This window comes from Diadema antillarum, unplaced genomic scaffold, assembly GCF_040938485.1.
Source record: "Diadema antillarum isolate AM-2024a unplaced genomic scaffold, OU_Dant_1.0 scf00000086, whole genome shotgun sequence".
In the NCBI taxonomy this organism is placed as follows: Eukaryota; Metazoa; Echinodermata; class Echinoidea; order Diadematoida; family Diadematidae; genus Diadema; species Diadema antillarum.
Genome location: NW_027270975.1, coordinates 832,269 through 845,483, shown reverse-complemented (window position 1 = coordinate 845,483; position 13,215 = coordinate 832,269). Strand labels below are relative to the sequence as shown.

At 37.0% G+C, this 13,215-nt stretch overlaps 1 protein-coding gene across 1 annotated transcript in view; it reads left to right on the top strand.

The window, feature by feature from the left end:
- The window catches only part of LOC139717933 (NEDD8 ultimate buster 1-like), a 68,080-nt gene that overhangs the window by 2,371 nt on the left and 52,494 nt on the right, over positions 1-13,215 (top strand). The window contains exons 2-8 of the mRNA XM_071629418.1: positions 3,056-3,222; positions 4,172-4,407; positions 6,072-6,183; positions 6,851-6,965; positions 8,591-8,789; positions 10,388-10,497; positions 11,882-12,009. Coding sequence (XP_071485519.1) covers positions 3,097-3,222; positions 4,172-4,407; positions 6,072-6,183; positions 6,851-6,965; positions 8,591-8,789; positions 10,388-10,497; positions 11,882-12,009 — 1,026 coding nt within the window. The 5' untranslated portion in view covers positions 3,056-3,096. The remainder of the gene's footprint in view (positions 1-3,055; positions 3,223-4,171; positions 4,408-6,071; positions 6,184-6,850; positions 6,966-8,590; positions 8,790-10,387; positions 10,498-11,881; positions 12,010-13,215) is intronic.

Below are 13,215 nucleotides of genomic sequence, written 5' to 3'. Positions count from 1 at the left end.
ACGCAGGTACTTCGCAGTGTCCGTATGTCATCACCCATTCCTAGAACGTCAGTTGAACATAAGTAGCATGCGCCCAGCAGGTAAGATGCAAGCGAAACTCGCTTGAATCGTTGTCCACCCGCAGAAAATTATCCTGCATGCTGGAAAATCCCTACATCAACAAGCCGGAATAGCTTACCCAGAAAGGTGCAGGGCTGCCAACTCTCATGCATTGAGCGTGAGACTCACGCAATTCAGCCATTTTTGACTGTCTCACTCTGATAAACAAAATCTCACGCTAAACCCCAAAATGGAATGTACATGACTACAAAAATGAATCTCTAAATTCTCTGATATTCTGAATATCGATATATGCCCAAGCCCAGTGATTTCGAGATTTTCCCGCGCAGGTGTAAAGCTTAACCAATAATAATTGTTTTCGGTTCGCGCTCGAAGACGAGCTATTGGATTACGATTGGTTTCTACCTATACCACGTGAGCGTAGCTTGTACTTTTGGCAAATTACAGTACATGTATGGCTATGACGTGTGCTTTACATCGCTTTACATACACTGACTGTGTACGTAGTACGTAGTACGTACGTTCGGCCGCACAGGCCGCCAGGCGCTATAGCTAGGAGGTCGCTCCGCTCCCTCGCAGTGTCTCATGCCAAACTCTCAAGGTTGGCAGCCCTGAAGGTGTGTCAGGGCCTTTAATAAAAGGGTCAAAGGTCAAGTGAAGATAAATCCCTGGTAGGCCCTTAATCATGGGCAAAATCGGTATTCTGAGGACGTAATTAAGGTATGATTAAGTCCCCTGTAATTATCTTTGGTCCCTCCCATCTAATTGTTATTCCATCCAATCAGACGCTTTGTTAGAAGCCAAAATGATGATTACACGCGCAAATATGCCCTCAATACGCGCTCCTCCACGCCCCCTGTAATTAACCCAAGAGCTCCGTGCGCACACTCCGGTATTTGATTACAACCACTCACCTACGCACGCGAAGATCTCAACCTCTTTGCTCACATAAAATGACAAAATTCCTCGAAGATCGGCTATATTTCTTTTTTTCTCTGAATTCTACGGATACCAAGATAACAACATTCAACCGCTCCTCTGTTACCGAAGACGGTAAGCATCGTTGTGGCAGAGAAAACACGATGTATTGCGTGATATCGGAGTAGTTAATGACACTCTTAGGTATCATTAAGTTTTCCATTAACTTTCATACTTAATTACACCCTCAGAATATACCGTACCTGCTGTCTTGAACAATATAGCCATCCATCCAAATTAAACGCTCAGCACATCTTTGACAAATACTAATAGGTCATTTTTATTTTTTGCCCATTCAAATGTGAAACTGTGGTCACACATTGTCAAGACGTTGGTCTACTAAAAACTATTAGGAGAACCATGCATTTTGGCAGAGGCATAGCAGTCACCATAGCAACATCTTTAGTTTTGTATAAAAATAGGCTGGTATGATAATGGCCTGGTTTACCTAGGAGATTTGTGTATGGTAGATGGTTTCTGGTCAGTTGAACCAGGGAGGTGTCACCTCCCTGGTTGAACACATCAAATCACAAGTGCATTGCAGACAAAGAAAATGCATGCAGTATTTGATTTAATGCAGGACTGAAACAGGTGATTATCATGTGTATGGGTTGAGAGTAGAAAGAAAAAATCTGTGCAGTATGTTAGACAAGGAAACAAATTGAAAGCTCCCTATTTTTGGCAAATAAAATGTCACATATTATTGATCGGATGAGTAGTAATCATAATAGTAAATACAAACTGATTCTTTCAAGAAATGAGTTCAAAAGCACATGTTGCCTTCATTGGGAAGAAAAACTTCATGTTGGTACTGATTGGAATACAATGTTCAATAGAAATCTTGTACAGATAAGAGGAAACAAGTAAGAATTTACATTGGAAATTATTGTATAATTTACTGCCAGTAAAAAGCAACCTCTTTAATTAGGGGAAATCTAATGATGATATTTGTCCAAAATGATGCATTAAGGAGTCTATAAATCATGCGTTTACTGAATGCAAATTGAATGGGAGCCCCTCCTCAAATACAGTTGAAATATTGCTAGATATATTTCAAGGAAGGCTGACATTCAGTATTCAACATTTGCTCAAGATAAATTGTAAAATGTATTTTATTTCTTGAGATTTTTTGAAAATTCATAAACTGATTGTAGATCACAATATTATGGAAAAAGATAGAAGAATAATTGCAGCCAAACAGATTTTCCATAGAGCAAATTTTAAAAAGAATTAGATTTCATCAGGGAGGTGATTTCAAGTAGATATCAGTTGGACGAGAGAGAGCATGTTTTTACCAATGCAGTTGTTGCTTGTCATTTGACAAAGAAAACAAAACAAAAACAGTTATTTGTAAAATGTTCATATATACATTAAGAAATTGAGATAATTTCAATAAACTTGTATTTTTTAATTTCAAATTATGTGTGGCCTTTTTTTGATGATCTTGCTATGATGTATAGTTGAGTCATGAAGTTATTTTGTACCAGGGAAACCATGCATGTGTACATAATAAATCCTTTGATGAGGCAAAGAAAAAAAAATTGGATTATGAAAGACTTTCTTATGACACCCCCCCCCCCCCAAAAAAAAAAAATAATAATAATTTTGCCATATCACTCCACACTACCCTACCCTTGTTAGCTTATGTATGGATCTACGTACAAACGCATATTTGGCAAATGGTGGCTGTACAACATTAGGGGGAGGGGCATAAGGAAGTCTTTTCAAATGATGTTTTGAAAAGTGCTCATAAAAGATATTTTGCAATATTATATTGACTAATTCATACTATATAAAGTTTATACTGGGAAGACCTCCTAATGGCGGGGTATTATTTTAAGTGGGGGGATCATTGGAAGTCTTTCCCAACATTTTGCAGACTGAACGTGACTACTTACACGTCACCTATCACAATAATGAATATCATTTGAGTGCATAGCACTATCAGTAACACCTCAGATTTCTTTACTGGTATATTTTGATTGTACACTATGACCATTACTTCTTTTCTTTGCAGGAAACCTAATCACTGAGGAAACATTTTTCAAAACCAAAATAATGGCGTCAAATATATCTGATGAGCAGGTCCGGGATTCACTCCGTAAGAAACTGAATGAGGATAAAATCAAGTTATGGCTACCTCCATATACGACAGAATCCAGAACACAAGGCATAATACCAGAGGTAAGTATACATGGGCATGAAGGATCATTATGTCACCCGATTTACCATGTTTCTCTGATACAGTCACATACATCAAATAAGTTGAGAAGCTGAATAATCAAAAGTTTTTGTTTAAAAAAAATGCTAGTTAACTGATTGAACTACCTTTCTGTCTTGATAAGAAAGTGTAGAATGTTTTCAAATGCAAACCTTTCAGATTTTCTAAGGCATTCTGAAGTATTTTGAGTTCATGCATTGTGTTTAAATACCTTTTCTCTCAAATGCTTGACTACTTCTTAAAAGCTGATTTTCTCAGAACTGTCATATTTTTGCAAGCTTTTGTTTTGTTTCAGTAGTGGGGTTGAAAAAATAATAAATTGAGAGCATATTATGTGTTATTGGAAAGCCAAGGGTCTGGAAAAAGCAGTGATAATAGTATTATTAGTACTGATATGTAATGACTTTGTCAGTCTTTCTTGATGACAGTAAACATTTTTTTCCCTCGCTGCACTAACATTGACATAATAAGCACAGAATAAACTCATGACTGGTGTATGTTAAAAGTAGAGAATGACAGAGAGGTGGGAGAGTTAGATGATAAGGGAGGAAAAAAAGGAGTCTCATCCATTAGTGAACCATGATTATCAAGAGTGAAATGAGATCCAAGACATGTCATTTATAGTGAGATCAAATGTGCCCAATGCAGCATTACAATACATTTGCATTTGTAGGAAAGGTAAAGAAAAAACAATGTGAAAGCAGCTTAGTCTGGATATATTCCTTTTCCCAGTTGCTCTCACACTCTCTTCACACATTATTGTTTTTTCAAGTGTAATGAACGTAGATTCTATACATCACACAGATGCAATTCATGATATAGCTTTTGCCTATTTGTACTAAATGCAGATAGAACACTACTACAATATATTGCTAATATTTTTTGACAGTGAAATTTTGTGATCTCTAATAGGAGCTTATCAAGAAATACTCCTTGGCACTTGGAATACCAAAGGAAATAGTTTCGGCGACTTTAGAGGATCTGCGGCACCATGCCTTGGACAAGCTAGCAGCTCGACAAAGGTTCCTTGAAGAGGGTATTGCCAATTTGAAGATAAAGCTGACAGGCAGTATACCTGAAGGTGTTCGCTGTAGTAACTTTGAGCATGAGACCAAAATTGATGTCAGCAGTTCAGAGCTAAAGGAACAGTAAGTATGAAGAATAGAATTTGTATTTTTTATGCCTCCACCTCGAAGTGTTGCCAGAGGCACTAATTATGTTTTGGGGTCGTCTGTCTGCTGATCCATCTGTCTTTCTGTCCATAATCAATTTTGTGGACAGCAAATCTTGTGAGGTATCCAAATAAAATGATATACGGCATGTATTGGAGTGGACAATGTTGTGCCTATCAACTTTTGGTTGCACATGCTGAAGGTCAAAGGTCAAGATCAAATTCACAAAATTCTGCTATTTCTCCCACATCTCTGCAATGCCTGGAGGTATTTTGTTGATACTTGATGTATTACATATTGCGAGAAAAAGATTCTCTAAGAGGAAAGTTTCAGGCCATGAGGTCAAAGGTCAAGTGAAAGTGCTAAAATTTCACTTCTCAGGGATGGCTCAGGGTATCTTCATATGCATGTATTGCCTGACAGTAATTCACTTGGGACTTTTTGGTAAGGAGTCAAAGATCAAGGGTCAGGGGTCAAGGTCAAATTCTTAAATTTCACTATTTCCCCAATATTTATGCAATAATGGTCAAAGGTCAAGTGAAATGCTAAAATTTCACTTCTTTCTCCATATCTCCGAAATGGCTCATGGTATCATCATTAAACTTTGTACACATGCATGTACTGCCTGACAGTGATTATCTTGGGACTCTTTGGGTCATAGGGTTAAAGGTCTAGGGTCAAAGGTCAGGTTAAAATGCTAAAATTCTACTATTTGCTGAAATTACACTTTTCCTCCATACTCAGTGCATGTAATGTAATGAAACTAGGCATCTACTGCACAGTCAATGATTCTTTGAGTAAAAATTTTTGACCATGAGGTCAAAGGTTAAGGGAAGTATTCAAATGTCACAATCTTCCCATCTTTTAAAAAAAAAAAAATCAAAGTACTTGTCATGAACATGGATGTTACCAGTTAGTGATTACTTGAAGAATTGTGGGCCATGGGGTGAAAGGGTGTGGGTCAAATATCAAGTGAAAATGCTCAAATCCCCAATTACCTGCTCTTTTTAAATAGACAATTTAGACGTCCATCCAGATCAAACTAGTTCAAGGAAAGTAAACACTCGGCACATTTTTGACAAATGAGTCATTTCAATTTTTTGTCAACGATGTGAAACTCTTGTCTCGCATTGTCAAGACGTACGCTAGACCTATTGGGAGAACCACGCATTATGGCAGAGGCATTGCAGTCGCCATAGCGACCGTTTTGTTTGTTGTTGTTGTTTTATTTTGTTTGTTTGTTTGTTTTGGGGGGTGGATGGGATTGTAGTACTTCCTTATTGTTGTCGATCTTAAGAGCAAACATATTACAGGGATGCACATGTGAGAAAGAATTATACTTTTCCAGTCCAGTTTAAAACTTCTAACAATTGAACAATGCTCTCAGAGTGGTAGGGAGATGTCATATTTGGTATTACTGATTGTCAGTAAACTGGCCTTATTTACTATGTGTCAGAAAGGCCAAGCTGTCCTGCCTATAAAATGCAGAATGATTCAGCAAGCAATAATGTTGCTATATATTCAATTAGCTGTTGCTGTTATCAGAAGTTATATTACATGTTATCAATGTCTGTATAACCATTATGTAATAAGTTAGATTGGATTTGAAATATTTCATCCTCATTTATTTCAACATATAGGATATCTGCCCAAACTTCTGTTGGTATGGATCACCTGAAGCTAATTAGTTGTGGACGTGTCCTTGATGATGGGAAGAATCTCAGAGAGCAAGGTCTTGGCCCAAATTCTCAGGTTAGTTCTAAACACCCAGAAGCCATGATGAATGGCATAGCAAGCTGTTGCTGGCCTCAGATATCTTATTCTCATAGCTGACTTATCGTTTCGAAGGAGGATTATCAATTTTGTTACAGATGGGCTATCTTCCCATCACGCACAGAAACCTAGAAACTCCTTTACAAAGACTAAATGGATTGCAGAATCATGAAAAAAGAGGGTTATTTTTTGTTTTGTTTTTTGTTTTGTTTTTTTGGTCACAGTGCTATATTAATGTACCCTAGTATTGCTATTTGTCAGTGTGAAGATTTATTGTGGGGTTTTCTGCTAAAAGGCTACCAAAAACCTTTCTTCTCATATGACTACAGTACTGTACACCATGATATTGGAGTGATGTCATCGTGATAAACATGGTGTGCATAAATTTGATTCTAGCTTGAAAAACCTTGCCATGCATCCAAATGCCTGAAAACTTCAAAGATAAAGTCCCCTAACATTCAGTATTAAAAGAAAATGTTGACTCCCAGTTCACAAGTAACTAAATACTGAGAGAGATAAAGCCTTGCTTCTCTTGTTCTTCATAATGCATGTATATTTGGATGATCCAAATATTACATACACTTTACAATTAAAATCATTTGCTGTGGCATTTAAACTACTCCTTTTTTCCTTGCCCAATGTTTAGGTGATGGTGATTTGTCTGTCCCAAAGTGAAGTTGAGGCAAGAAAGCAGGAAGACCAGCGGAATCGTCTGGAAAGAACCAAAGAAGCAGCCAAGATTCTTGCCAAAAGAAACACAGGTTGGCGTAGCCTGCACTCTTAGTGTGAAGAATGCAGTCTAAAGAGATTAATATGCTTCCTAATGGAAACATAGAGCAATGAAGCAGAGGCATTAGGCCTAATGGAGATTTATGCCAAGTCACTTTAATCTAATATCATCAGAAGTTTAATCTCAAACATCTGTTTAAAACAGTTACAATAATGACAAGTTTGAACAAGAGACAAATGGCACTTAATGCCCATAGTTTTATTGTCTTGTGTAGTGTCCATTATCTAGTGAAAATCTTTACTGAACATTAGGCATACCAATATCCCAAATATACACAACTATCTGTATTGCAGATACCTAATCAAGAGACAATACTTTGTAAATTAAAGTAAAAATTCAAAGAAAATTACCATTTGGCACAAATTTATATGCTGTGTTTATACGAGAATCTTGGAAAGGACGAAATGTAAGACTTTGCTCGTTCCACAACGGGGAATGCAACAAGAACAAAGAGAAAATTCATACGATGTCTGTTGTAATTCAAGCACTTCAGATGAAATCGGTAGAATTTGGCAAAGGTTGGACTGATGTCATAAAATGTACCAATCTAACCGCAGCAGACGACGTGTCACAGCTAAAACACAAATCAGAAGTCATGCATGCTGCTGAAGAAGAGTTTGAATTGCTTCGCTAATTATGCTAATTGTGATATACTTCTAAAGAAAAGGTGGCTCAGAACACTACTATGCCAGTGCCTGGCTTGAAGACCATCACTCAAAAGGCATATCTATGATTTTAGAACACAAGGACCATTGCATTTTTTTAGTTTAAAAAGCCTGTCTAACAATGCTAAACCTGAGTGAACAGCAAACCACCCAGCGTGGCAGTGCGGCTGAATGCATAACTCAAACAGTAGCAAGGCCAAGCAAATGCTGACAGTGACTTTTGCTGAAGTGTTCAGAGTGGGCAAGTGCCTGAGTGATATGGAATTCACCTATTTGAAATATTGGTGTTACTGTTAATGTTTTTAAAGCAGATCATTCAAATGACACAGAAAAGTGTTAGATTCACTTTGCATTGGTATGGCATTTTATCCTTGCTGCGTGTAAATACCAATAAAACGCTCAACAAGAAGGACAGTTATACACCGTTGAACCTGTGCATTGTCTATAGGACACAGTCTGCTTTTGCTTTCTGATTCCATTCAGTGACATCACAAGTATCAGGCATGTTCAGCGAGTTTCAGTAGGTTTCCAAAATAGAAAGGAGAATGGTATTCTCCTCGCTTGATGTTGCACAAGTCTTTTTCGTAAGGTCGGGAATTGTAATAACTAGGCTGGCTTAAACCCTATTTGCAATTTCATGAAATATCAATATCTTTGAATGGGCAGTTTGAGTTTAGGAGTAACTGCATCCACAAATTATAGATAAAGCTCTGTATACTTATGCTGATATATTGAGTGCTAGTGGCAATTCGCTAAAATTTTGTGCTGTATATTTCTGGTTTTACAGTACTTGTACTCTTATGTCAAATATAGTTATATTCAGTTGTACTGGAATGAGAAGTATATATATATATATATATATATATATATACATATATAATATATATTTATTTATTTATCCATTTATTTTAATATATCTATTTTCTTGTAGAAGACAGAATTGGTAGAGAAGATGACCGATACTTTCTTCAGATTGCTGACCAAACAGGACGGCCTATCAAGCTGCCTGACGAAGAGCGCCAAGCCCTGTCTGTTGCCCTCACACTTAATGAGAAGGGGCGGGCATGCCTGAAACGAAAGCAATATGGAGAAGCTCTGCTCATCCTGCTGGAAGCTGACCAAGCTTTCAAGTCAGTATAGAATTCAGGAGATGCTTTTGCATCAAATATACGGAAAAAGAAATATTGAAACTGTTTGGTCCTTTATGACTGACAGTGACTGTAAAAGTATGGTTACAGTTTATCATGCCAAAGATTCATTATTCCGAAGGCACGTTGCTCCGAAAGTTTGTAAAAAATATGAAATAAGGTTATTCCTAGGTTCTTTAAATAATCTGAAAATGCAATAAGGTTTGTTATTCCAAGGTTCTTTAATCTGAAAATGCAATAAGGTTTGTTATTCCATAGGTCCTATAATATGCACCTTTTCTTTTTTCTTTTTCGGATTAACGAACCGTATTTCATTTTCAGACTATAGAACCTGAGGAATTACAAACCTTTTTTTTTTTTTTTTTTGGAGTTCTTAGGTACCCATACACATAATACCTACATGAAACTTCAAATGTAGGCCACTGCCCTCCCCACCCCAAAACAACAACAACAACAACAAACAAAAAATAAAGCTAAAAACATATTTGCTTTAGCTGAAGCTAAGAGAAAGTTTCTTAGTGACATAACCAGAGAGAAAACAGAATGCCAGTTTTGGTCCTTGTTTACCAATATCATAAGTAAATGTGTTGGTAATATAACACGCACTTCATGGCTACACATGATGCCTACAAAACTTATAGAACTTCAAGAACTTCCAGATATGTAACATGGATGTGACACGGGCCAACTGTGACATGCAGAATAAACTAACTGGACATTGGAAAGGCCTGTAGCACAGAACACTGCTTGTAAATGTACAAGAGTGAAACTCAAATATCGCCCACTTGAATTAATTGTCAAGTGTCAGAATGTCATGCAGCTCATATTATAGAAGAGGTGCAAGGCACTTGTTAACACTTCAGAATTTTCCACCTTGTAGGCATTTTCTACCTGGTATTGTGCATATTAGGTCAAGTGTGTGGATGCTAAAAGCTTACATGAAAATACTACTCCCATAGGAACCCTGCAGATTTATTTGTTTCCATTGTTTACTTATGAGCACATTATAATTATCTCTGACTCTCATATACACCAAATACAGAGAGCAAAACATATACTGAGTAGACTAAATCAGTAATTTTTTTCAGGAAATATATATTAAAGGGATGGTACAGTATTGGTGGAGATGAGAATTGGGCTTTTAACTTTTTGTGAGATACCAAGAAAACACTGATGATACACATGTAGTACAGAGCATACCATTTTAAGAGGAATTCGAAGTTTGATGAAAATCGGGTTTGGAATTACTGAAACATCCAAAAACAAAGTAAAACAAAGTAATCGTAATAAAGTGTGGGTCCCACACTTTATTAGAATCGCTCTTTTTGGATATCTCAGCCATTTTGAAACCAATTTTCATCAAATAAATGATGAATTCCTCGTAGAATTACATGCTTTTTCATATTTCACAAGAGGTTTCTCATTATCTCACCAACAAATGTTAGAAATCTGAAATTAGGTCTCAACCAGAACTATACGATCCCTTTAACTAGTAACTCAGGAAGTGGTCTGCAGTCTTTTTGACATGATGTTTCTAATTCTTTCTTTCCCATTGTTGTTCTTGTCTTTGTTTCATGAAGGCAATGTCGATCTGAAATTCTGCAAGCAGTTGATAACTATGCTGTGTTGTGTCTTGATATCGTCTGGTGCTACCTTTGCCTACAAAATGTGGAACAATTGCCAGATGCAGGTGAGAATGTCTGTGACATATTGATATAGTCTAGAATGTAGCTGATTAGGACACTACATAACAATAAGTATTGTAAAGATCATATTTCCATGCTAGAGTAGAAATAAATACAATGGGCTCACTCTCAAGCTTCTGTACTCTTTTCCATTATTACAGTATCTGCACTGTACATGAACTTGAATTAATGGATGATTTGTTTGTAAAGAATGCATGGATGCACAAAGAAAGAAATCAAAAATTTCACCCAAACAACACTACTGCCATTGCGGTTGTGTGTAAATCATGATAATTTTCGCAAAAGATTACAATGTTATACCTTTAGAAAACACTGTTATTGTAATAAAGACATATGGTAAATAGGTGAGATACAAATATGTATTGTAAATGCTTAGATTGCATCATGTCATTGTGCAAAAATGTTGGCATATTGTACTAGTGCTTATACCAAAACATTTTTTCGATGGAATTTCCCTTTAAAAGTAATATCTCTTCATATGAATGTAGTTACTTACATGGCCACCTCTCCTGCACTTCTGTTCATCGATAATGAAAACAATATTATTAGGCCTACAAGGTTCAAAGAAGACTGTAATTTAACCAGGTTTATGTTGATCAAATGATATGAAATTCTATGTGTAGCAAACGTTAGAATGACTGTAAGCCAAAGTTTAGGGCTTCAAAGTTTTGTGGGTGGCTCCTGCAGTTTACTAGCATAACAAGTAAAATCTGAATTCTGTTTTGCGTTGATGAAATGATCTTCAGTCATGTATTAGTATTGCTTGGAGGCGTAGCCGTATACATCTGCTGGAGAAATGTCATGTGCGTAGTCTTTGCAGATGTGAGTGTTCCTTGGAATGTGGGCGTAGGTTATAAACATCATTGAAAGACATCAATCATACAGGAGGATTGATCAGTTGAATATCAGAATACATTGTTTGTTTGTCTGTTTTTAATGAATGCAAGTGATGCTTTGTCTTTTAGATGATGGGGTCACGGGGTGGAAGAGGAGGAATTGACCACTGTGAGCTGCAGCAGCATATGAGTTGTTTGACATTTAGTGTTGAGTGGCTTGGGGCATGGACCCCTCAACAAAGTGGGGGAGCTCAATATGTTATGCTGAGATGTGCACACCAATCTTGTCTGCCACTTTGCACAAAAGGTGATCTGTGTGTCTTTCTTTCTCAGTGCATAGCTTACAAGTTTCAATTGCTGTGGGATGCACTCACTAGGAAAACATGACATAGTTATGTCAAAATTATAGAAGTCAGCAGCAAGCATGAAAGTATAAAACTATTGTTTTGATAGATTCACATGGTTGTGTAGACCTACAAAGGAAAAAGAAATCATATTTTATTTACTGATGTGGATGGTGTTTATCTGACAGAGTCCAGACTGCAAACTTGTGAGGATTGTTTCAAGAGGAGCTATGGAGAGAACATGGAGCGCCTCACAGCACTAAAAGGTGACAGCAGCACAGAGCTTGCACTCTACGTCCGGCTCTACCTCTTACTGGTGAGTGACACATGCAGGGACCAATTCATTTGTATTATGCACTTTTGTGAAAACTGATTCAGTTCAATAATGTTGCCATGTTATACTATCTGAATAAAAAATCCCATATTGTATTTTTGAATAGCAAGTTCCCTTAAATTCTGCATTAATGAACCTATCATGTGGTGAATATTTGTTTCTGACGAGTATCCAACATGTCATGTTAATGAAATACCACAGTATGACATTTGGAGAATATAGGGAAGGCAGGCAAATAGTGACAATTGAGGGGCAGCATTGAGCTGGAAGTTGAAGTTACCCTACTGGAGACAGGAGAAAAAGGGAACAGAGCGAGTCATAAGAAAGAATGGAGCGAAAATCAGGTAAAGGCTTCGGAAATCATTGACAGGAGTAAGATGAAACAGAAAGGAGGGAGAATTAGACAAAGAAGTTGAAGGTTAGAAAATCATGGAGATATTAAAGAGAGAGAAGTGAAGTTTCATGAAACCAAGGGAGAGAAATGAAGCCAGTGAACGATGTGGGTTATGGAACGCGGAATCAAACGATAAAAAGAGGAATAAATCGGGAAGGAAGGAGGTAAGTCGAGGAGAAATGAGACTATAGAGTAAGAGAAAGGAAAGAAAAAGAGGAATGAAACATAATAAAGTGTAGGGGAGGGGTTGAGTGCATCATAGAAAAGATTGCTGTGGGGGGAGAGAAATAATAATTAAAAGTTAAGTCCTGAAGTTAAGATTCTGGTGGAAGAAGGGAATTGGAGAGAATGTAAAGTTTTAAAAATGTAGTCCTAAGGGGGAGAAAGCACTGAGATATAATCTTGCAAAGAAACATAAGCAATGTTGAGATGGTCCTGAAACGGACTGTTGTTTGTAAGGAAAGCAAGAAATAAAAGGAGGAAAGAGATAAGTGGAGGAGAATCAGACTACAGTTTAAGAGAAAGAAAAAAGTGGAATGAAAATGAGTGAGCAAAAACACTAGTTCAGAGAGAGCAAGAATAAGAATAATTAAAACCTCAGAGAAATGTGTGTATTCCTTTTTTGTTGTTTTGATTTTGCATTCCTTCAATAGTTCTTATCATTCACAGGCTTCGTTTTTCTCCCTTGGTTTTGTGAAACTTCACTTCTCTCTCCTATCTCCATGATTTTCCAACCTTCATCTTCTCCCTCTTTCACCTTTTTCCTGTTTTCACCTTTCTCCTCCCAATGACTT